General features: G+C 36.6%; 1 protein-coding gene across 1 annotated transcript in view; it reads left to right on the top strand.

The window, feature by feature from the left end:
* The window catches only part of CFAP47 (cilia and flagella associated protein 47), a 359,445-nt gene that overhangs the window by 85,026 nt on the left and 248,669 nt on the right, over positions 1–25,750 (top strand). The window contains exons 33-35 of the mRNA XM_075430383.1: positions 519–714; positions 18,700–18,797; positions 19,103–19,219. Of these exons, the coding sequence (XP_075286498.1) occupies positions 519–714; positions 18,700–18,797; positions 19,103–19,219 (411 nt within the window). The remainder of the gene's footprint in view (positions 1–518; positions 715–18,699; positions 18,798–19,102; positions 19,220–25,750) is intronic.

The raw sequence follows: 25,750 nt of genomic DNA, 5'->3' as shown, positions 1-25,750 counted from the left end.
CAAAAAACCCCACATCTACTGGCTTCCCTTGGTCAACTAGATGGGTGACCTTATTGTAAAAGGAAATTAAATTGGTTACGCAGGGCGTTCCCCTCTTGAACCCATGCTGGCTATAACTAACGACTCTGTTGTCTCCCAAGTGTTTAACTTCCAGAATAACCTTCTCCATAAATTTTCTAGGCACTAAAATGAGACTGACAGGCCTGTAATTACCAAGGTCTTCCTTCTTTCCCTTCTTGAAAACCGGGACATTTGCCAGCTTCCAGTCAACTGGGACCTCTCCAGACTCCCAAGACCATTTGGAAGCTTCAGTTTGCATTTTGTTTAAGGAAGCAAAGGAGTTCCCTAAAACCTCAGCAAATCTGTTCTCTTGTGTGTTATACATTTACGCTAATGTGCAGTGTCTTAAACATTTTCTAAATTAGAAAACCTTTTGAGTATGAAGCAGGTTTTTTATCATTCAACTTGTAATTTTTCTTTTTACAGTTTGTGCTTAAAAACACTTTTTCCAATTTCAGGTGTTTGTTCTTCCACGTGTTTCTTCACGTAATATCACTGATCTGTTCAGCTTGGAAAGTGTGCAGAACATGCCAAGGATAAAATCTGAACCGTTATCCAGTAATATATATTCTCCATATGAACGAATCATCCTCACCTGGTTAAATCAACATTATGAGAAGAATCGAAAAACTGTGTGGAAAGATTGCGAAAAAGGTGACAATTCTTTCACTATACTCTTCCTTCTAATACTGCTTTTGTAGACTTCTGAAATTGTTATTCATAGAGACATTGTGATGACGTGCCACTGAAAGTATTTTTTTGGGATAAGTTATTGCCTACCCATATGTATTTCCTTTCCTTGTGTTTCTGTGTTCCAAGATCAGCATCTTTTGACTAGCACTGCTCATGAAGTATCTTCCGTGTTCTACGCGTTCTTAGAGTTTCTAACTAGATGTAAAGGGTGAAGTGTGTTGAACCTTCTTACTTTCTTCATTCCATTAATGATCTTGTGAAGGAAATGCTAACTGTAGTCACTTTCTCTTCATTTTCCTGTCTATAATCACATGCAGGTGTTAGTATTTATGCTTATAGTGGTGTGTTTCAGACCTAGCTTTCCTGAATTTTTAAATATTTTCTGTATTGCCGTTGTTCTAATGCCATTTAGGAAGGTAATGGAGGCCAAGGTTCCAGATTATAAATCTTGTCCTACTTTCAAGGTCCGTTTGACACCTCATGATCACTTGGGTAAGATTAGACAAAATGACCTGTTCCATATAAGCCTGACCTAGGCAGTTCGCTATTCAAATCTGATAAAACCGTTCAGCCAGTGGTAATTATTACTCCTGTTTCCTGATATGATTTCTCACTTTTGCATCTTCACCCTAACTTTGGTGTCTCTTTCAGCATTAAATTTGGGTGGGTAGTTAACACCAAGAAAGGGCAGTCTGATGCTGATCAGGAAAGAACTCTAGATGAATGGCTCATAAGCCACACATGGAAAAATATTGTCTAGTGTCATTTATGCCTTGAGTGATTTATGACCTCTCTGAATTATGGATAATCTAGTTGTCTATCATCTTCCAGAAGTCTCGTTTGGGCATATTCTTTACCTTGCATATGTTTTGAATATTCCATTGCTTTTCTCATTTTATCTATATGGAAGCAAATTACACTAGATATTTTCAATTGTGTTGAATAATTCTGCTTGTAAGATTGAAAAGTCGGTCTATACCCCCTGCATCCAATAGAAACAGATTTCTAGCTGTCAACTCATAGTTTGGGTCTGATCTTATGATTGACTCAGGGAGCTTCCCTAGCTAAATAACATGCCCTACAGTAAATAGGTGTATTTACAATGTATTCTTTTCTTACTATCTGTGTCCAGTGCCTGCTTTAGTGAAGCTGTCTTACAGTCACAAGCACTCTGCTCTGCTGGGTGTTATGTGAGAGCTGTGTGTACAGATGACAACTTGCAGGGAAAATGGCTAGCTGCCTGGCCAGTGCTATGGCTCACCATAAATGCTGCATGGGTATATTCCTCAACCCCACCATCTGTTCTCTTTATTGTAGACTCTAGTAATACCTAGACGTTGAGGCATGGCTAGCCTTGTTCTGACGTGTGGGAACTTGTTGGGGAGAATATGAGCGCCAAAATGCATCTTATTTAACATTAAACTTCTAATGGATTTTTATGTCTAAAGACAAGAGGAATGAAGCACAGATCTAGTGGACACTACTGGACAAAAACCCCTAAATGTCTCAGTGTTGTGTTAAAAGGGATAAGGGAGTCTGATAAGCGGCAAAAGGAAAGCCCTCCAATTGAGTCACGAAGTTCAGAGCAGACCCCCTTGTGTTCTAAACTCTCTCTGAGGAGAGTCTCGGTGCGGCTGGATCTACTCCTAGTCCCAGGCTTGGTCAACGTCTTCTGTCTAAAGTGTTAAGTGTGTAGCCACTTATCAGATTCAACTTGCCTGTCAGAGCCCCTCCAAGGACTTTCACTGAAACAGTTTTGAAAAGTTGAAACAATAGTTAATTTATGCAAGCAACAGGTATTACAGATTCGGGATTGCCGTTGATAAATGCACTGTCTACAAAAGTTGAGCTTAAAGGTAATAGTTTAGCACTTTAGTTAACAATGTTTTTCCTGGGGATACGTCTGACAAAGTCAGAGGCACGACTCTTACCAAAAAGGCATCGCTTCCTGGGGGGGGAAGAGAGGTTCAGGCCCGTCGACCCATCCGCCAGGTAAAGTTCTTGCTTGGCTCTTCCTCCCAAAGAGAGTTTTCAAGTGCCAATTTTTATATGTTTGGAAATCTTATTGTGAGGTGGGACTAAGTCAATTATTAAGTGTTGATTGGCTCTTGGCATGGAATGTTGTGGGGACTCAGTGGTCTGACACGCCTATGAAGCGGACACCTTGGTGTGTGCTTCCGGGGGCCATCTGTTCTTTATCCGAAGCAATCTCTGGCTGTGCGGTCTCTGCTGCACCCCACAGATCACTTGGTTTACAGTGATGGGCTATCCCCCCTTACTTTTGACTGATAAGATAAGCACAAGTCAGTTGCTGCCTTTGTTAACTTTTTGGCTCTTGGCGCCTGAGTCCGAGCCTGTCTTTTGTCGTGCATTGACAAGTCCAGCTAGGCCATCGATTACACTCAGTCCAAGTGGAATATCTACTAATGATGCATTTTAAGGAGCCAGTTATTGAAATTGTTGTTTTAGTTGCCTAAGAGTATATAATAAATTAGACTATTAAAACGAGAGGGTTTTTTTAATGAGTTGTCATATGGTAATCACCAATTGTAAAGCATTTTTTTACAATTATTTATTTCTAAAGGCTCCCCAAAAGTGGCACCCAAAAAGAACAATTTAATCAGAAAATAATAGTAACCTCTGTTAAATCATGCTATTAGGACAGATAACTCAGTAGGTTAAGGTATTAATTTGTGCAGACCTGATTGCAGGTTTGGCTCTTTGTCACAGGTGAAGATGAATTTTGTGGTTACTGCCAGAGGACGTTTATCTGTATTACAGTTTTTTCTTACAGTTTCACTTAATTATACTTTTCTGATTTCAGAGAAGTGCAAGATTGGAATGAGAAGGGATATGCGCTTTCTGGGTGTGGGAAGTTACAGATACTGCCTTGCTGTGTCGACTTGTGTATAGCTTCTTTGGTTCATGAGTTGTATAGTCTGTTTGCTAGAGGGCACACAGAAATAGGTTGGCGTATGGACATGAACATGCCTTTTTCTTTTGCTTCTATTTCCATTTCTCTCTCAAAACTACGTAAATGAACATTGCTAAAGATAGAATAATATTTAAAAAATGGGAGAATTCTGACAAATTATGAAGTTCATGGTCTTAATCTTATACCTCTGCATTATGAAAGTTCTTAACTGTGTGGTCTTATACTGTTCTGTTCCACAGATGACCTGCCTCAATGTCTCTTTATATCATCTGTTTTAGCCTTCACTTTCCTCTTACTTATTTGCTTTTACTGCCTCAGAATGAATTGGTGTCTGATACTGTGCTGTTCTTTCTGCTAAATAAGGCAGAGGATCTGATGACAAAAGACATAGAAAACACTGAGGGTAATCGATGCCTCCTTCACCTTGGTCTTTACTGGTAAGACTGGCACTGAGCAATCCCAGGCCCTCACAATGAGTGGGAAAGTCTGGAGCAAGGAAGACTTGGCCTTGGTGGAGGAGGATCAGATTAGGGAGCATTTAAGCAAATTGTACAAACATAAGTCCATGGGATGCACAAACAAGTGCTGAGGGAGCTGGCCAATGTCATTGCAAGGCCACACTCAGTAATCTTGGAAAGGTCAGGACAATCAGGGGGAAGTTTGGAAGAGATTTGGAAGGAAGCAGATGTCATTCCTACCTGGAAGGAGGAGGATCCAGGGAGCTACAGGCCAGTCAGCCTCATCTTGTTTCTTGGGAAGGTGATGGAGTAAATAATTTTGGAAACCATTTCCAGACATATGAAGGACAAGAAATTGTTTGGGAGTAGTCAGCATGAATTTACAAAGGGGAAATCATGCTTGACCAACCAATGACATGACTAACTCAGGGGAAGGTGGAGAGCAGTGGGTGTTGTTTATCTCAAGTTCAGCAAGGCTTTCAACAGCCAGCTGTAATATCCTCATAAACAAACTGATGAAGTACAGGCTAGGTAAGAGGACAGTGAGGTGGACTGAAATTATACTTAACTGCCAGGCTTTTAAAGGATTGTGGTTAGTGGCACAAAGTCCAGCTGGAGGCTTGTGACTAGTAATGAACCTCAGGGGTCATTAGACTGAATTTGTTTTTTAAGTTCATACACTGGAGAAGAACTTATGTATCTCAGCTGATTTAATATTCTGATATGCCACTGATCCTTTACATTTTATGATGTAAAGTTTATTAGATTTTGTGACTTTTTGAATCATGTTAACCTTAAATTAAACATTTAAACAGACTTCTTCACAGGAATAGTTAAAAGCATCATAAGGAAAAACGTCAGTCAAAGTATAGTGAATGTTCAAACATCCCAACCGAAAGTCCCAAATATGCGCAATTTTGTATGAGTTGTTGTTGTTATTATTTGCTTAATATCACCAATTCTAAAAGAAGGATTAGTTCTTTTATTCTTGCTATAGTCTGGATCAGAGAGCAATTACCACTTTTTGCTTAACATTTATGCACCTGCTTTAAATAAAGAATTAGTCCTGACTAGAAATATGTCTCGATCATCCAACTGCTTTCAGCTCAAACTAGTCTGTTGGGTGATCCATTCCTACTAAATAAACAAAGATCTATCCAGGCTGCGTTTTGCAGTCTTTCTTTTGATACCTAAGCTACTTAAAGTGAAATGTGACAGTGAGCCAAGCCTAAGCTACTGCAGTGCAGAAAGGTTTTAAATATAGATCTTTATTACTTCCTTCTAAAGATGAAGTTACCTATGTCATTCATCAGAACTCTTATCTTGCAAGAATTAAGAGCTCAGTAGCTTAGAGAGGACATTAGCAAGGAGTTTACTATCTCCACATCTTCTGCCCTTACTGCTACTGAAAAATAAATATGTTTTAAAAGCAGTTTCGTAAATGTTTTGGGAGGGCAGGCTTGTAGTATGTCTTAATGACCATAAAATGGAAAGCAATGTTGAAAATTGAGACCAAATGCTGTAAAGCTGCAAAATGCAACTTTGCCTATTTTGCTGAGACCTTAATTATACCAGAAATACAAGATTCATTACCCACTTAAGGCATTATATGGGCAATAGTAATGATAGGAGAGGAAGCATGAATTAAGTGTAATAAATTTTCAGTTTGCCTTCTACCATTCCTTATATTCACATTTATTTCAACATTTTTCTCTGGAAGACTAACTACTAATAGTATGAAAAAATAATAGTCAGGAAAAACCCTTAAAAAGTTGCTAGAGTATTGGAATGCAATAATTCAAGATCTGTACTTCCTAAACAGAAGAAAATTTCGCAAATTAGTGAATTAAATTGCCAGCTGAGAAGCTGTATGTCTCTTCCTCATTAATTATGATTCTTTCTGTGGTGAATAAGATAAATTATGTTTTGGGAAATAAGGGATTTTCTTGAATGTATTCCAGGAAGTCTTGAAAAGACTATCTAATTCCACATTTAATATAAAATTATTAGTGAGTATGACAGCCAGTAAATTGAACAATATCTGAACAATCAGCCTAAATCGGAGAGATAAGAGGTGTCTCCAGAGTAGATACATCTTTATTTTACTGGCAAATCTGCTTAGAATGGGAATTCTGCTGAAGAGGAAAGAGAAGTGCTAATTCAGTGCCAATGTAGGTTTGTCTGACAATGTTAGGCATAGTAGCATCTCTCACGATTCTTTCTCTCGAGTAGGAAAGTTTTGGTTTTGATGCATATTTTTCACTTCTCTGTGAGGTGGTTTTTTGTTGGTTTTTATTTTATGGTTTTTTTTTTTAGTTTTAGTATCAATTTAGTGTGGCATCTGCAGTAAAAATGTTGAGGAAGGAGAGGTTTTAGTGTGAGATGACATCTTCACAAAACTTGAGAATTAGGTAGAATTCTTTCTTGTTTCAAAACTGATTCTTTAGGACTTTTACTTAGGGTTGTTTCTAGTAATTAAATTAAAAAGCACACTCTTTTCTTTCCCTTGATTTCATGATTTTTTTCTCTCCCCCTCCCCCTCCCCCTCCCCCTCCCCTCCCCTCTCTTGCTGCTTTCCCTAGTTTTTTTGAAGGGTATTGATGGAGTCCATTAATTCTTGCTTCTTAATTTGATAGTTCTTAGAGACAATTGAGAAAGACAAGCTGAAGGATGTTTTTTGTCTTTAAAGGTTGGAAGGGAAGAATCTTAAGTAATTTCATATGATATTTCTTTCAATTAAAATCACTGCAAAACAGGCTTTTCCCAAAGAACAGATCTTGCTTCTTGCACAGTTGATAAAAAGGTGACTTAAAGAAGGGGAAGTGACTATCTAATGAAGTGCCATCATGAATATCATGTCTGCCTTCCAACAAAATGTTATGAGAGAACATTTCTGTTGAGTGATAAGTCCTGAAATATAAATTAGCAAAGTTTTAAACCATTTTTTTGTGTTATATTTAATGATTTGCACAGCAGAACATAAGAATGAAACACAATGTGTAACTGTGAAGTCCAATAAGTAGGCTTTTCTATTCCTTTTGCCTTTCGCAGTGAACCTGAATACTCGATGTTGAAGAAATGCGTCATATCTCATTCCCTATAGCTGGAAAACCCACAGAATAGTATCAGGATTTTATCTGATATAGAAGAGAAGAATAATAGTTTCCTGAGTTTAACGTTCATATGCAGTTGAAAAATAAGTAGAACTCCATGTTTAATTTACTTTTTTAAACTTTGGAGTAGTATAAAAATATTTGATTTATATAGTTTTATTATTTTATACCAGCTGGAATTATGCAGCTTCAGGGAAATATAAGTGTGAAGAAGGGTAGTCCTTGGAGCCCTATATTGAAAAGGTTCAAAGTGTTCATATTTACAAAACTGTTTAAAAGATTTTTAAAAAGAAAAAAACCTAACTCTTAGGGCTGCATATTATTGTGTACATATTTGTATGTATGCATGTATACATATATATGTATGTGTGTAGATATGTATGCTTATATATTAAAGTGTATATCTCTGTGTATGTATATATATGCTGACCCTCAAAAGTGTAAATGACCTAATTAGGAATAATTAGGTAAATATTTAGGAGGAAATTTTGTTTGCTTACTTGCAATACACTTTCAGATGCCTAGACAGCTATTCAACTTTCAGCTAACCAAGGCACTTTGCAGTGTTTGTATGTTAACTGCATTAAATAAGCTTTCTGATTCGTAACCAGCAGGTTGAGGGAGGTGATTCTGCCCCTCTACTCTGCTCTGGTGAGACCCTGCCTGGAGTCCTGCATCCAGCTCTGGGGGCCCCAGCAGAGGAAAGACATGGACCTGTTGCAGTGGGTCCAGAGAAGGGCCATAGAAATGAGGAGATGGATGGAGCACCTCTCCTATGAGGAAAGGCTGAGAGAGTTGGGGTTATTCAGCCTGGAGAAGAGAAGGCTTTGGGGATTCTTTATTGCAGCCTTCCAGTAGATGCAGGGCGGGGGGGGGGAGGGGAGCTACAAGAAAGCCAGAGAGGGACTTTTTACAAGGGCACATAGGGATAGGACAAGGAGTAATGGCTTTACATTAAAAGAAGGTAGATTTAGATCAGATATAAGAAAAAAATTCTTTCCTGTGAGGGTTGTGAGGAACTGGCACAGGTTTCCCAGAAAAGCTGTGGATGCCCCCTCCCTGGAAGTGTTCAAAGCCAGACTGGGTGGGGCTATGAGCAACCTGGTCTAGTGGAAGATGTCCCTGCCTATGCCAGGGGGGTTGGGCTAGATGACCTTTAAAGGTCCCTTCCAACCCTAGCTATTCTATATTCTATGATTATTTGTGTAATTAGTGCTTCTTCTGCAGCACATACCAAATATGTAGATTGAGTATGGTGTATCATCTGTGGGTTTAGTAATACAACTTCAGTTATTTTTGTGAGGAAAAAAACATATTTCAGACTGAGGATTAAAAAAAGTTCTGTTAATTAATTGTAAATATTAATGGAGAACAGTATTTAACTTTTTTTTTACTAAATAAGAATATTTGATTATAGTTTTCATTCTGAAGCTGGTATAGAACCCAGGTATGCCGCAATGAATTGCTGTGATTTACTGCATTTTAAATCAAAGTTAACCTAGAAGTTAAATGCCATGATAAAAAAATACAGTGTCAAAGGTGGCATTTTAATCTAGAGGCTTTTAGTACCACACAGTGATTTTAAAACTAGTTCTCTCTACAAATGGAAACTTTCTTCTGAAAAGCAACGAAATGGAGACTGATATAAAGTAACACTATTCTTAATTGATGCATAAAAACCTAAGAAATTTGTCAATTTAAGATATTATTTGGGATAAGAATAAATGAAAATAAAACAGAACTGTGTAGACAGTGAAGGATGGTTGGAAAATTTTGTTAGGAGCTGAAAGGTAAATGTTCATGCCTCAGGGTAAAAGCCTTCTGCAACAGATGGGAATAAATGAGACATATCCCCAGTGTATCCATTTTTCTATCATTGCCCCATGTGGTACTGCTTGAACTTTTCTGCTTAGAGTTATTATGAATTGACAGTGGGATTAAATGGATCTGTCCCTGGTATTTTGGGAGTTCTTAGAAGAATAATGATCAATTTTGATGAGCAAACTTCGTAGCATCCTGCCTGAAGTAGGAACTGTAATTTGCCTGTAAGTCTCTAATAAATGATTTCTTGATTTGCATGTTAAGATATAACGTAGCCTCATGTGCTGTATGTGCTGAAGGTAGATACATTATTATTCTGTTAATCCTAAATTCATTTTAGGAAAAACATAATAGCCTTTTTCAAAAAATATTCAAAGGTATATTTCCTCTCATCTTTCTTAAACTCTGTATTGTTTACTTCAGTACCAGAAATTCAAACCTTGTCCTAGTTCTAACATCAGCACTTACAGAAAAGATTATTGCTACATATTTCTTCTATAAATGTTTGTATTATCCAGTACCAGATTTAAGCTATTAAAACAGGACTATAGGCATTATTATAGCTGTAGATTAGTTCCATCTCCAGGGGTTTTCAGATCCCAGAATAGGAAGTTGTTGTATAATATTATAAACCATTATTACAGCAGTAATTTACGTTAAAAAGGACATACTGGGATAGTTTAAAGGTCTGTCTAGCTCAGCAGTCTACATAAGTAATGATACAAACATATGGCAATGCTTTCTGTAGACATACTCTGAGACTTCTTGATTTGATATTCAAGGCTCCTTGAGATGGAGGTGGTACTTTTGTAACATTGTACTAGTTTTTTATTCTGTGAATTAGTATAGTTGTATTTTGAACCTCTGCAAACTTCTAACATCACACCATTCTGAACCAATAAGTAGGTTTAAAAATCTATATTGTATGTAAAATATTTTGTGTCGAGCTTGTTGCTTAATACTGTAGTTCCTTTACTGACCAATTTTTGTGTTCCATTGAGCTAATTAACAATAACGTCTTGTTCCCATCCTCAGTGTCACACCCACTTATATAGACTGCTGTCATGTCATCACTCAGTTGTTGCTTTTCCTTTGTAGTTCCATAGTTGAATTTATTAATTTCTTATAAAGCACTATTTCATACCTTGGATCATTACAGGTCATCAGTTTCAAGATTTTTATGTGAATGTATTAGGTTTATTTGGAAAGTCTTATAGTATATTAGCCTAAGCCTACATATTTTTTCTTCTGTTTTTTTCAGTAACTCAGAATTTGAAAAAATTGCTTGTGGGTACATTACAGAAGATTTATCATTTGTGAAGACATCTGTTGTGCCTCCTTAAACATATATCTGTTGATTTTGCAACAGATAGCGAGAATTTAACTTTTTATTGCTTGTGAAAACAGCAGAACAGCTTCACATGAAATACAGTACTGTCTTTAAAGATTTATTTCTATTCTTACTTTTTTATATAACATAACTCTTAAACTTAGTAGATTAAACCAAATCTGATCCTTTAAGAGTTTTTAACAATTGGTATAAGACCATTTTGTTCTTTCTAGATGATCGTCTTATCCAGATAATACCGATACATCATACTTCTGTGTTACAACTTTTTTACCTTTTCTATTGGAATTTTTCTTTTAAGATTAGTGATTTTTTTAATGATAATTTTTTCCAGAATGAAAATAATGTGGTGTGTGTGGTGGAAGAGTTGTTTTAAGTGTAGTGTTCTTTGCGGAGGGCTAAACAGTGTTCTTCTACCAGAAAGAAGATCGTGATTTTGGCTTGCCAACCATTTAGTACTGCTTTTTTTTTTTCTTAATGGGAAAAAGAATACCAAAGAATACCTTCATGTATCTGTTTAGAATAAGACTGGATATTGTTTCTTCCTGGTTTTCAGAAGAGGGGCCAACAGTTTTAAAGATTTCATTTTCAGTGGGAAAGAGAGTTCTTCATAGATTGCTGGGAACTGTTGATCCAATTAGCCATTTTTATGGAGTGTTTCTTTGAATAAAACCACTACTATCTATCTTCAAAGAAATACTTTGTTACCAAATAAAAGATAAATAAAAAATACTGTATGTATGCCACATGTTGCCTTTACAAGTTAAAAATAAAATTGCCAATTAAAAATAAATAAATGCAGGGATTAAGTTAGTCCCAAATCACTGAAAGAAGTATGAACATTACTTCCTTCAGTGTTGAGTGGGATCCACAAATGAAATAAAACTGCTCGCATTTTAGATCACTTACTGTCTCTTGCAGCATGTTTTAGCTTTCCATAACCATAGTAAATATCTGAGTACACTACATAAGAGTGGCTGCACATCAACTCCAAGTTAATCCTGCTTGACTATTTTCTTTTATGAAGTATTTTTACCTATTGTCATGGGTGAGACAGTGTAAACGATAGTCTGTGGTGTGTCAGGATACTGGGGTTTATTGAAGAACCAGCAAGGTCGGAGCTCTTATCTGATCTGATCGTTTCACACACTCAGTCGCTCCACACAGTGCTGTATTCTCAAGGTCTCAAATTCCCTCCCTGGCAGGGAGGTCGCTACTGGCCTGAGAACATCAGGCAAAAGTCATGTCAATTCATGCTGTGCTGATGCTCATGGCTACCAATCTCAGGCATCACCTTCCAAAGTCCCTGGGCATCCACTGGCATTTGTCTTTATGCAACTTTCTGATCTTCAGGATCTTTTCTCACTTCCAAGATCTTTCCTCTGGTTAGGAACTTCTTCACCTTCTTTCCAGTTCCTTGTTGTCTCTTCAAGACTGCTGCTTCTTTTTGGGAATGCTTCTTTTTTGCATCGTCTTCTTTCTGTAACTCCAGATCCCTAGTTTTCCCAATCTAAATAGTCTTATGTGCAGAAGCACAACTCGTGATCAGCCTAGTTGGTGCTTCTGTCTCAAGCCTCTTCATTAATGGCAGAATTTAAAACATGCCATGTTAGCCTAGGTGTTATCAAAATTTGCAACCCCTATGGGATGCAGCTAGCAAGTAGCAGGAATCTGTCTCAGAATTCAATTTTGGACAATATCCTCTCTGCCTCTCCCCCAGTCATACAGAGTTATCTGCTACATGTTAGCATTCATGTTTTAAGCTATTTTTGGCCTACAACACCCATCAGTCAGGTTTTCATCATGACATTGGCTGAAAATCTTTGTCTTAAAGATCCATTAGTAATTTTTTTTTCCTCAAGAAATACTGATACAAATGAAATTTAATATATTTATATGCTTAGAGAAAAATGAGGTATCCTGAGTAAGACTTCTTATTTCCTGTGTTTATTTCTACTAAAATTGAGTAATTATATTTAAAAACTTAATTATTATAGAGTGGTTAGCTAGCACATTTTCTGCCAGATTTGATGTGATTAGGAAAAATACATTATGTTTTCTGACTAATTTATTCATAAGCATTAAAATAGCTTGATTGATAGTAGAAGGATTAACTGGAGAACAACAAAAAATACTTAGAAAAGTATTTAATTAGTCAGAATAGGAAAATCTTCCACTTCATGTTTTTTTTTCTTCATGCTCTGATTTACGTAGGCTATAAGGCTATAATTCATAAATGCTTTTTTAACAACAGTGCTACCATGTTTCATCTCCACTGGTACAGCCATTTATGTGGCTGCAGGGTAAACTAGATTGGTGTGATCCAAACTTAAAAAGCAAAGAAATGTTTTGCTCTTCCTTTTTAACCAGCTTTATTCCCACACCAGCTTTGCTACCACACAGAAAATTCTAGCAGCATGAAAGAAAGGATTAGCGGAGATAGAAGAAAGTACATAGGTACTAGGTACAACTGATATTGCTTAAGTGCACTCAAGTAATATTCCCACCAGAAGCCTAAAGGTAGCTAATGGTACACAAAGTAAAATTTAAAGATAAAACAGGATAACAATAAAGTTTACTTTTTGATCAAAGCATCTGGTTTCATGAGTTTCCATAATCAGGCTGAGAAAATCAATCTAGATGACTAACCAGAACAACAATTCAATTTTGAACCTAATTTTAAATGAAAAAAGTAGTAGTTAATCTTAACAAGTTAAATATAAGTATGTGGAAACGGTAATTTATTAAAAATACCAATATTGTGTGCTGAGAGTGAGACTGAGTTCTGTTAATATAAAAAAAAGTTACAGAAACATTATTGAATTTTATAGGTCCCAACTATGATCAATAATATGATGGATTTGTATTAGAAAGACTAACTTTCAGGAAGAAAGTAAGCATTTATAAATGTGTTCTGCTGTTTTTAAAGTATCTGTTCTTTGCAATGACTACATTAAATATTTTTGAAATAACTGCACACAGTTTATCAAGGAGTTGGGGTGAAATTAATGTCTCCTACAGTAGACATTTATAAAATGGAGGTCTGAATTTAGTTAAAATTAATACTGTCCCAGCTTAGATGTTGAGGCCTATATTTACTGTGTTCTATAAGTTACAGGGAGATGTTATATATCCAGGCAGACTTCATCTTTGGTACCTTGCCCTCCAGAATTATGAAGAATTCTTAAACTTTGAGTTTTCTGCTTGAAAAAAAAAGTTGTTGCAATTAAACAATAGGAAAAAAATTAATTATGACACAGTGAAATATTTTTCATTAAAAATTTATAAATGAATGTTTTAATTTTGGTTTGAAAACTTAGAGAATGGTATTTTTACTCTGATCTTCTTTTAAATACTGTTTTTTGATTTTTTTTAACTGAACATACATTTCATGAATATTTAGATAACATGTAAATTGATTTAGTTTTCTATATGTTCATATTAATGAAACAATTCAATAAAATAATATTTTGCAGTTTAAATTGAATTAAAACTTTCTTCAGAAGAGATTTTTTAGATAGTAGTTTGAAATAAGTTTTTTTTAATGTTCGAGAAGAAACTTGGTGTTTTCTGTAAAAGAGAGGATAATGTTTGCCTGTCTTTTTAAGCCAGTTCTTTTATTTAAATTATTAGACCTTAATTTTTAATGATGAAAATGGAACAAAATGATGCTTAGGGCCTTCCTGAAGAAAAGAGACTGTTTAAGAACAGTGCAATTATTAATATAATTAATATATGATGGAATGTATTTCATATAATGATTCATTTCTAGTAAGATTTCTGTCTGTCTTCTGATATGGCGAATAGATTTTGGGGGGGAGAGAAAGGGAAGATACTGACCAAAGTTATAGCTGGTTAGATCCAAGATCTTTCTGTTGTGAAAGCCATCTTGTTGAATGTAATTGGATGTATAAACAGAGAATGGTGGGAAGAGATTGAACAGAGTGATGAGGCAGAGCATTGAGAGGTGCGGGCAGCAGCAGCCGTGGGCTTTCAAACTCAATGAACTGCTGATCTTTTCTGTCATTTGAAATGGTGTTTGAAGTCACTTTAGAGCATGAATAGGAAAAAATAAGGGCTGTTGGACCAAGCCTAAACATCACCACACTGATGAAGTGGCAAACTAAAATCATTATCAATGTCACAGAGTTAAGCCCAGATGAATATACATGCCTTTGTTGGTAAGCTCATGCAGCATCTGCTCCTATTCTTTTTTACTAGGCCTGTATAAATATGCTGAATTATCTGCAAATAGTTGATGTGAAGTGATAGACATCTAAGTTTTTCAGATGCTGAGGCATCTGTATTCTATAAATGAGCAAAAGAATCACAAAAGAGGGATTTTGCTTAGAATATGGTACAGGAGTTTGGTGTAGGTTGAATTAATTTTTGAAGTGTAATTAGTTATTAATATTTTAATTACTTTCCCACTGAATTTTTTATACGTTCTTTTTTCTACTGCAACAGAGTATTTATTATAGCAGTTAAAGAAATAATCTCTAGCACCCTGCATGAAAGTATTTTGTAGGAGTAATGGTAAAACTCTAATGCTTAGTAAGTTAGACCAAGCAACATCTTTATTCCCACATCATTGTACATTAGCATGAAATTAAAAAAAGAAGTCTGAACTGACTGCTACTAAAAGCAGCAGGTTGGAAGTTTGTTTTAGGTGTATGGTATCTTTCTTCATAGCACACTAAGTCCTTCTGAGGTTCTTTATTTGCTGCTCATGCCACAAAAAAGGATCTTTCCCTACAGAGTATGTATTTTTTTCTGAATGTCTACTATCTTTATGTGTCATGTTATAAGAAGTCCTGTACCGAATTGTCTTCTGAATAACTCTTTTTGACCTGTACTTAAAATGCAGTTTTGGATCATCAATAGAAGACTTGATTCCTCTGTAATTTTTTTTCCTTTCATAATCAGCAAAAGATAATCCTTAAGCTGTGCCAAGGACTACCTCACAAAGTACTTGGTAATGAAAAATACTTTCGGTTTTGATATTTTCTGGAAAGGATACTCTTTTTTTATTATTAATTTTTAATTAAATAATTTTGGGGAGCTTCTCTCCCAATAATATAAACATACAAAACCATTACTATGTCGTAGAAATCCTAAATGGGAGATCACTATACACAAAGGAGCTAAGTGATCCACATAACAGTTAAATTGAGTAGGTGCAGTCCTGTGCTGCGCTGTGCATATGCCTTGGCTACAGGATAAGCTTTGCCAGCTAATTGTAGCAGAGGAGCCCGTAGACAGCTCCCACTTGGTACCAGTGCTCACCCCACCAGAGTGTCCCTGTCTTTAGAACTTCAGCACCACCAAGTTCTCAAGTGATCATCCTTTTTATCTGATGGTAGAAATGATTAGCAGACTTGTTTTATTTTAACAAAAACCTGTAAGAGCTAACCCTCCCACAGACTGCATCTGTACAGTGTGCTGCATCCTGACTGGAGGTCAGTTCCAATGCTGCACAACTTGGGCTTCCCAGTGTCTGAAGGGATGTAAAGTTATTTATAACCACCTCTTTTTCCCTGTAGCATTAGCTCCAACAAATGGCAATGATACTTTATGAAGTCTAAGTGTCTTGCTTAGTGGGAGCATAATGAACCAGCACCCCTGGTGCAAAGCGTATACGCATCAGAAGTTTACTTCTGGTTATTCGTAAACAATCTTTGAAAATTCTCTAAGTATTTCACTCTTCTGTGGCACATGAAGTTGCAGTTTGATAAAATTCTCTTGTGTGTTGGCTGACTTAGTTTATGAAAGCAAGTACTTAGAAAATAGTCTTTTCTCAAATGGATTTTTATTTGAGATTACAATTTGATATATTTACTTTGTATTAATATGGGATTCCATCTGAATGCACTTCCTATTTAATGATTTGCCCCATGGTTATTTTTTTTCTTCTTTTTGATTGGTGAATAGTTTATCTCTTAAATTTAGTCTGAAGTAGAATATTTACAGCACTGTAGAACAAATGTATAAGTCTCTAACTAATCTATTTGGTGTAAATGAGGAGTTCCATAACCCAATTTATACCTGTAGCTGATAATAGCTACTTATTTGCAAATTTGATTTAACTGTACTTCTTGGGGGACCAATTAATATTACTTCAGCTGATGTTGATAAATCGTGATATAACATTAGCAGCAGCATCTCTACCTACTTTTTCCCTGTCACTAATTAAAATTTTGCAATCACACTTAATATCAAACAAAAGTAGGTGAGTGAAGGCAATTGAGGAGGTATAAACGCAAGTAAAATAAGTGCTAGTAAAAGAAAGCCATTTTGAAGATTCATAGTGTCTTCCAGCACTGTATGGAATGGTTACCACTGTTTCAGTTTAAGAATTATTTTTCCATTTTGAATGTTTTTTGAGTTTGTGGCTTGGGTTTTGGACAGTAACTTGCTTGAATACATCAGCCTGGCTGACGTCTGAAGGTACTGAGGAGTGAATAAGATTACCTTAAGAAATTTAGTAATCTTCAATATACAACAGCCTACTTTCTTTTAGTCAGTGTGGTTTTGATAGTTGTTGTTCACAGGGTATATAGCATACCCGAAAATGCTGTCGCAAGTTTAATGCCCTTAGTAACACTGGTTGAATTGTTACATCTATAGCGTAGTGTCATCTAATTTGTGAGAGTGAAAGATTTGGCATTCTTGACCATGAAACAAGGCCATTGTATTCCAAATGCTTAAAGAATCTATCGTTTTCTCTTTCTTGAACTTTCATTTAGTTTAAGGGACTCTTTCTGTAAATATAGAGACATTTAAAAGATACACGATTTGTGCCCCTACTTTCATGTTTGATCTTGTAAAATGAAGCTCTTAAGGACAGCCTTGAAATAAAGGTCTGAAATGTGTAAGCTGGTGAAACATTTCATGCTTCTATTCTTTTAAATAATTTCTGTGTCAAGTACTGCTGTATCCAAATTCTTCTTTTGCTGATGAAATGCCTGTTCTAAACATCATTATATTACTATCATAACAGTTCAGTGTTACAAACTTAAAAATCTTTTTTAAGGAAAATAACATTTCTTTGTATTATAACATAAATATGTTTATATGTTTATAATATGTAGGAGATTTTTGATCATTTCAGATTCTGTAGCATATCAGTTTTTCAACTTAGGAAGCTTCAGACTTGGTAAACAATACACTCTCTGGATGTATAGTGAGATAAAAGCTATATAATTTGTCCTATGTGAAAAAGCATGATCCCAGTCTACCTGAAAACCTTGTGGGTGACTGAAGTCCAAAGTGTTTGCTAAATTTGGGAGCTTGGACCTGAGACAGTGATGAAGACAAAATTAACTAGTAGGTATTTTTGCAATAGAAGCTGGAGGAAACTACAAATAATACAACAGAAAAGGCATGACTCGGTACTTGAATATTTGTGACCAGATTACTCTCCTTAAAAAAGGATCAGCTTTTGTGTGTTCATACTTCACAAAGTGTATATTATCTGGAGAGCAAAGTACCGGTAGTTGGGTATAGACAGGGATTTGAAACATTTAGTTGTTGGTGTGTCAGTAACTTTTTTTTAGAGAGCTGAAAGTTTTCAAATGACTGTATTCTTCCTAAGGTTTATTATGACGCTTAAGAACAGAAGTCTGTTGTTTAAATACTAGGTTAAATATTTAAGATAAGGAATGCTTCAAATAAGAAATACTAATAAATAAACTTTATTTACTTTCTTAATTACCAGTTTTATTTTAAATAAAATAAATATATAAAAACATTAGAAATATAAAAAGTAATCTAACCTTGTGAGGCATAGGCCTTTACAATACAAGACTTGAGCTGTTAGCTTTCATTTATATTGCTGTTGTGACAAACAATTTAATAATACTTAAAGAAAATCAATAACCTTTTCCTTATTATGTGCTTAAATACTGCAACTTTAAAGGATTCATGCATATTTTCAGTAGCCATATGAGATTTATACCTATATAAATAATTAACATGTTTAGGAATCTAATCTGTGAGGTTAGGTTTAGGTTACCTGCTTTCCTGCTTTCACAGTATTCATTGTGATGAATATTCTTCCATGCTGTATCAGAGTGTATGAATGGTAGTTACAATATTCTAGGTGAGATTTGTCATGTTTTCAGCAATGGCTGAAAAGAGAATTATGCCTGGGAAATTCTACATGTGAATGGATGTTTCCTTTTTGTGCCTTTTCCTCTACTCTATCTAGAATAAAATCAGGCGTCTCAGGGAAGAGAGAGTCTAATTCATCTTCCTCTGTTTTTTAATCAGGTGAAGTACCACCAATGAGATGGATAGTAAATTTTGACCGAGATCTTCTAGATGGTCTGGTATTGGCAACACAGCTGGCAGCTTATTGTCCATATTTGGTAAGGACTTTTCTTAATATTGTGTAAATCTTACACAGTTTATTAGTGTAAGTGGGTTTATTCAGGTCTTGTTTTCCTTTGGAATGGTTGGCTTATGTGGTTTTTAAAAAGAAAAAAAAACCCCTAAGATTCAGCAAGTCTAGAGTTATTATTTCAGTATTCATTTTACTTTTCTCTGGGTATATTCATAATAGGGAATTTTAGTTAAAAATTTTGATTTTATGTATTGTTGAAAGAGTGAAAATACAAACATAGTAATTTTGCTTAGTGGAAGATCAAGAGTTTGATTTCTCTGTCTTCTGTAGGTTGCTACTCACTTTGTAAGGATGTACACTAATCCAAAAACTCCTGAGCAGTTTCTGCACAACTGTCTGATACTTGTGAATGCTATGCATGCTGTCAGTCTGGCTATAGACATAAAGGTAAATGATTTTATACTGGCGGTTCTTACGTACTTTTAAATTTTTATATATTTTTTTTAATTTTATGATAGTAATATTGTACATCAAATTAAGGTGTGATTTCAGTGGAGCAGTTTTGTTTCATGATGTGCTACTGTATGATGGAAATCAAAATACTACTTTGTATAAATATGTTTAATTACAAGTGATTTCTGTAATTCCTTGCTTTGTAGTATCACATATATGCAACTAGCTGAACGGAAGTTTAATTCAGTTCAGATTCTGGCATCATAAATCACACAATGAAAACCTGAGTGGAATTTATTAACATTCAAAGGCAATTTAGAAAAAAGATTAAGAACAAGCATGATGCACTTAACTTTTTTACCACTCGTTTTTATGTTTATATGAGTGTCTGCTGACACTTATGTGCACCTATATAATCACAAAGACCCATGAGGGTTCTGTCCCAGGTTGGATGCACACAGAAGTTGGTAGCTTTGAACTGCTGGTGAGTAACACTGTAAGCCATCAGCTTCTGACATCCTTTTTAGGGAGGAATATGATATTGTTGATGTTAGTTTCTTGTTCAACCTAGGATCCACTTTGGATCATTTTTATATGTTTAGTAACATGCTTCACATCTTTGTCTATATTCATTGGCCTACAGTTCCAAATTCATAGAATCATTGAATCATAGCATGGTTTGGGTTGGAAGGGACCTCATGGACCATCCAGTTCCAACCCCCACTGCCCTGGGCAGGGACACCTTCCACTAGACCAGGTTGCTTAAAGCCCCATCCAACCTGTCCCTGAACACTTGCAAGGAGGGGACATCCACAGCTTCTCTGGGCAACCTATTCCTGTGCCTCACCAGCCTCATAGGAAAGAAATTCTTATATCTAGTCTAAATCTACCCTCTTTCAACTTGAAGCCATTACCCTTTGTCCTATCATTACATGCCCTTGTAAAAGGTCCCTCCCCGTCTTTCTTGCAGGCCCCCTTCAGGTACTGAAAGGCTCCAATAAGGTCTCCCCTCAGCCTTCTCTTCTCCAGGCTGAACAACCCCAACTCTCTCAGCCTTTCCTCACAGGAGAGGTGCTCCATTCCTCTCATCATTTTTTGACCCTCCTCTGGACCCGCTCCAACAGGTCCATGTCTTTCTTGTGCTGGGCACCCCAGAGCATATTTGGTCTGCAATGGGTAGCACTTTGAATCACTTTAAAAATCTAAGATTCTCTGATAATAAAGAAGGTTAACTGTCTGGAAGACTTCAGCTGCAAGTTTAAATAACGGAGTTCAAGGCTTTTAAATCTTTTAAAGCTTAAGATATAGGCTTAAGGTGGAGTAATTTGGGTAAGAAATTATTTATTTCCACTTTCTAATTATTACTGACAGTTCAACCCTGGACTATTAATAGTGTCTTTCTATGTATTTTTTCATTGTGTTTGGTATTTATCAGTTCTATAATGCTTTGATTTGAAGAAGATCCAGTTGAAAGCCCAAAATAAAATATTGCAAGATAGGATGGTGGATGACAGCGATATAGAGAGAACGTACGTGACAAGGATAGATTAGGAGAGAAGATGCAGTGATTGGGAATAGCCGATACAGGAACTCAATTTACTACTGACCAATTTAAAATTCTGGCCAACAATACTGACATTTATGTTTAGGACCAAGTAAGTGGGAAGATATTTTCAAACAAGCTATTGAAGATGATGTGAGTAAGGTTAGGGAGTGTTAAGAAGCTGAAAATGAATGTGGCTGTTCTGTTGAAATGAAGGAAGGAATTAATCATTGTTGTGGAGTAGAAAGCAGTGGAACGGGGCAATGACATGGCCAGATGAGTGAGGAAGGGGAGTAAATGTGAGTCTGAAATGAAGGAAGGAAGCTGCTGTCAGCAGCCGATAAAGTGGAAAGAAATGCAGCAACATAGAATTTTTTGAATTTCCAGTAAATGTACTTTTTCCTTGAGGTAGTTTACAGATTATTGTATACACTTAGAAAGGTAACTTCCTGGCTGTCACTTAATGTGTCAGCCATACTTATATTGTGATCATCTCTAAAGATTATTATCTCTAGATAATAGATTTAGAAGGTCATCTCTAAAGATGATTAACACTTTTTTTGTCTTCAGTTGTCTGTACTTTAGTAAGGAGCTATTAGCTTGGTAAATACAGCAACTTTTTGACAAAAGTAACATTAAGGAAAAGGATTTCTTTCTGAAGTATTACTTATTTGACTAAAATTTGTATGATACTGCAAATACACAGGTAGAACTCTGTCTGTCTATCCACCAATCTGTAATATAAATGCAAATACCTTGGTTTGCCTGGGATAGGAATCTAATGTTGATGTGTGGTCTCAAATTCAGAATATAGAAGAGAGAAAAAATTAATAATCACAGAATTACAGAATGTTAGGGGTTGGAAGGGGCCTCTGTGGGTCATCTAGTCCAACCCCCCTGCCGGAGCAGGGTCACATAGAGCAGGCTGCAGAAGACCTTGTCTAGGCGGGTCTTGAATATCTCCAGAGAAGGAGACTCCACAACCTCCCTGGGCAGCCTGTTCCAGTGCTCCATCACCCTCAGAGTGAAGAAGTTCTTCCTCATGTTCAGACAGAACTCCTCAGCTTCAGTTTGTGCCTGTTGCCTCTTGTCCTGTCACTGGGCACCACTGAAGAGTCTGGCCCCGTCCTCCTGACACCCACCCTTAACATATTTATAGGTGTTTGGAAGATCCCCTCTCAGTCTCCTTTTCTTCAGACTAAACAAGCTCAGCTCCCTCAATAATAATGATATTTCTCCCTCCAGCAATACTAAAGACCCCTGCTTTAGTAATATACAGGCCATTGAAAACATGGAGAGTTGGTTATGGAATTAACAGCAAAGAGCTGATAATAGAGTTATAACTGTTTAAATAACTTTGTTTTCACAACAGAACCAGCCTACTAGCCCCTGAGTTTCTTGTGCAGTTTTGCTGTAGTCCTAACTTGGAATATTTAGAATGTGAAGTACAATAATTTATCCAGTTTGTCAGCCTAGTTTTGTTTAACTAGGCTACATTAGAGCACAAATAAAAAGCTAACAAGCGAGCACTCAGCTCTTCCAGAAAAGTGAGAAGCTTTTTCATATTTTGACAAACTTTGTTATGGATAGAATTTAAGGCATAAATCTGTTGAACTTTACTAATTGGTGTTGTTTGCTAACATGGAATTTTTTTAGAGCAAATAGTATATATATAGACTGTGAATTCTCTGATTAACGTTGTTATGAAGCACACTGATTTTTATTTTTTTTTAAATTAGTTCCTAGAGTAGTAGATTAATGTCACAAACGCAGTTTTATGAATTCAACATGGGATAAAATGGAATAATGTTTTCTGAGGGAACAAGTTCTGATCTAAGGGAACAAGTTCTGATCTAAGTGGAAATGAGTAGGTGGCAAAAGAAAGTTAGGCTTAACAGATAATCTATTCTGGCATCTTTGCTCCCTTAAAAGAAAATTCAGGAAAGATGAACCGTAGAGGTGTAGAACCACAGTTATGTTGGAATAACTTCTACAAATGTGTGTTAACATTCAATAGCCATTACTGAGAAAGTGAATGGAAAACATCATAATACTTTTCAGACTCCAGCTTTAAAGGTTTTGACAAGGGAGAAGCTTTTATACTTTGCATAGTAAGTGCATCCTAAAAATCCAACCTTAAAAACCAGTGGTGACTGATAGAAATAAGTAGAAATACAAGATGAGGCATGTGTTTACATCAGTGCATGAAGAGTATATGAAATGAATCTTAAGAATTACGATGATAAGCATTATATAGGAAACTACGGAGAGTGACAGGGAAACATCAGATCAGTGCCTGGTGGAGTACTCGCTCCCTTGGAAGGTTAGAGAAGGAGCTGTGCTGGAACTGCTGGGAGAACGATGCAGTGCTTGGCTGGGCACAGGGCAAGAAAGGAGGGAGGAAGCAGTCAGTAACTCTTCCTGCCTTTGTGCTCCGTGGAGATGATGGATTTGCCACCAGGGTGGCTCCAGATCTGCCTTTTCTATGGAATCTTCTACCTGTCTCTAACTTAATAAAACAGAAGACAAATTAAGAAAATTTGGAGGTTACCTAGTGAGATGCAATACAGGATGAGTTTAATAAGTATGTAGGTAAAAATGTGGTAAGGCTCATCTGTTCTAATATATCTTGACAGATTTCTCCTTCCTGTTGTACCAAACAAAACAAAAATTCATATTCCTTATAGTACAAAGCATACAGAGCACATTCATGCAGGACTACAGGCATTTAATTTGCAGGACTACAGGCGTTTATTCTAACTAGGGCTGATCTGTAGTCAGTAATAAGTCTGTGAAGCTTTCACTAAGTAAGTCATCTTTGCTTAAATAATGTTTACCCTTTGGGAAAGGGCTGTATCCCTTCTTTGCTTTTAGTCCGTGAGCCAAGCCTTGCCATCTTTTCCAGTATTCAGATTCTCTCTTTTTTTTCTCTCCCCACCCTGCCATATAATGCTTTAGGGTGTGGAGAAGGAGAGGTTCCTCTTCCTAAGGCAGACATTAGGAGTCTATTCAGGGATGCAGCTTCTTGTGGTTTCTTTGCAAACAAGGAGACGGAGCCTTGCTAAAAATATGATTTTCTGAAATGTCTATCGTAGAGTCATCAAATGATATAGGATGATTTCCGGCTTAACTACTGTCAAGGCCCTGCAGGCACCCCCAGCCCTGCCTGCCCAGCCCCCTGGGGCTCTCCCCACCCTGCCCAGGGCCCCTTGTCAGCCCCTCCCCTGGTGACGCTGCATCAGGGCCAGTCTTCAGCACCCCACAGCCCTGCCCCTGCCCGGTCATGGGCCCTGCCAAGCCAGGCGTGCCATAGGGCCCTCATCGCAACCTTGGCCTGTCCTGGTCCCCCAGGACATGCCCAATTTCACTGGCCTTTCTGGGTTTGTTTTCTTTTACTGAATTTAGGATTCTTACATACAAGACATGGACCATCTCGTTATAGCATAGCGCCTTGTGGGCTGAAGAAGCCAGATAAAATACTGCTGGGCTCATCTGTGAGAATTCTTTAATTTCTCCTTTCGGTGAAACGTGGCAGTAAACTTCTGACAAGCCTGTACACTGGACAGGAAAGAAATATTATTCCTGTATTGGAAATGCTGTGTTGGTTTGACTTCTGCATTTCTGAGTTAAGAATCCAGTTCAGTCTGGATTTTTCTGGTTTGAAGTTCAGAATTGTATTCACACATCTGTGACAACAAAATAGCATCTTATTTTCCCTGTTCTCTTCTATGTCAATTGTAGGTTCATTCTTGGTGGTAAAAGAGATGGGCACCCTGTTTTGATGACTTTTTAGGAAATGAATTAAAAATAGTACGCTCTTTTTATTTACTTCTTGGCATTCTTCTCTGAAATCTTCAGAAAAATAGAACTGTACCTTGTGTAGGGCTAGAAAGCGAACGTCGTACCCTGGCGGAAGTGAGCGTTACTTCAAATGCTTGGTGTTAGTGCATTTTTTTAGAGCATGTTCATTAAGAAAATTACCTTATCACTCCTTCTTTTTTTCCAGCTCTTTCTTGGTTATACTGAACATAACTTCAAAAGGAGAGTGTTTTCTTAGGTTGCCTCTGCAGTTTTTACACAGATTCAGAGGGAGACTGTGCATAGGCTAGGAAGGAAATAAAAGAGTTGGAAGCAGGCAGAAATCATACATGGTTCAGGAAGTCTCTTGTGCTGAAAATAACGAGGTTGAGAAATACTCAAGTGTGTGTGTGTCCTTACTGTATAACTATTTTCATTTAGGCATCAGCTTGTAGCGGTGTCCTTTTGCCCGTAGTCTGAACCAATAGCCTGCTCTTAGGTTCTTATTTCATATAAAGGTTTTTCTAAGTGGAATGTTTGCTTTAAGCTACAGAGTTTTTTTATGTTGTGTGCAAAGAAGGTGGCTCCGCTAGAACTCAAAATGTTTTCCATTTATACCCTTTCTCCTCACAAAATTATTATGTCAAAATGCAGCTTTTGCTAGCTGAAGAAAACCTTTGTCAGTTGTTGATCCATCAGTCATCAAGTAGAAGCTGTTTGGGGGTGGAGCTAATTGTACTTGTGCTTGGAGGGATGCATCATTTGGCTTTCTTACATCTGCTGCCTCAGGGCTTAAATATGAGCTACTTTTTTATGGTCCTATGTTTTAGGTAATAGATTTCAGCCAATAATGCATTTCAGTAACATCAAAAGAGGAAGGAATCTCAATGAGCAATTTCTAATTAAAAAGAATTCATGAGTTGTTAATGACAGTCAGCCTTATTTCTGTATGTAAAGAATGAAATAGAGAAGAATTTAAAATAATGACAGAGAGGTGTCTAACACTAACGCATAAATCCTGAAGCCGCTAATTTGCAGAAGCTGGCAAATTACGTCAATGTGAAGACCACTTTGTATTTGCCCATTTGTAATTTCTTACACTCTTTACTCAAGCAACTGCTCTGTTGTCAGAGGCCGAATAATGGGATACCCAGTTTCTGGTACTCCAAGGAGGTCCATACACA

The sequence above is a fragment of the Opisthocomus hoazin genome, chromosome 1 (assembly GCF_030867145.1).
Source record: "Opisthocomus hoazin isolate bOpiHoa1 chromosome 1, bOpiHoa1.hap1, whole genome shotgun sequence".
NCBI classification, from domain to species: domain Eukaryota; kingdom Metazoa; phylum Chordata; class Aves; order Opisthocomiformes; family Opisthocomidae; genus Opisthocomus; species Opisthocomus hoazin.
This window is presented reverse-complemented; position numbering and strand designations above follow the sequence as displayed.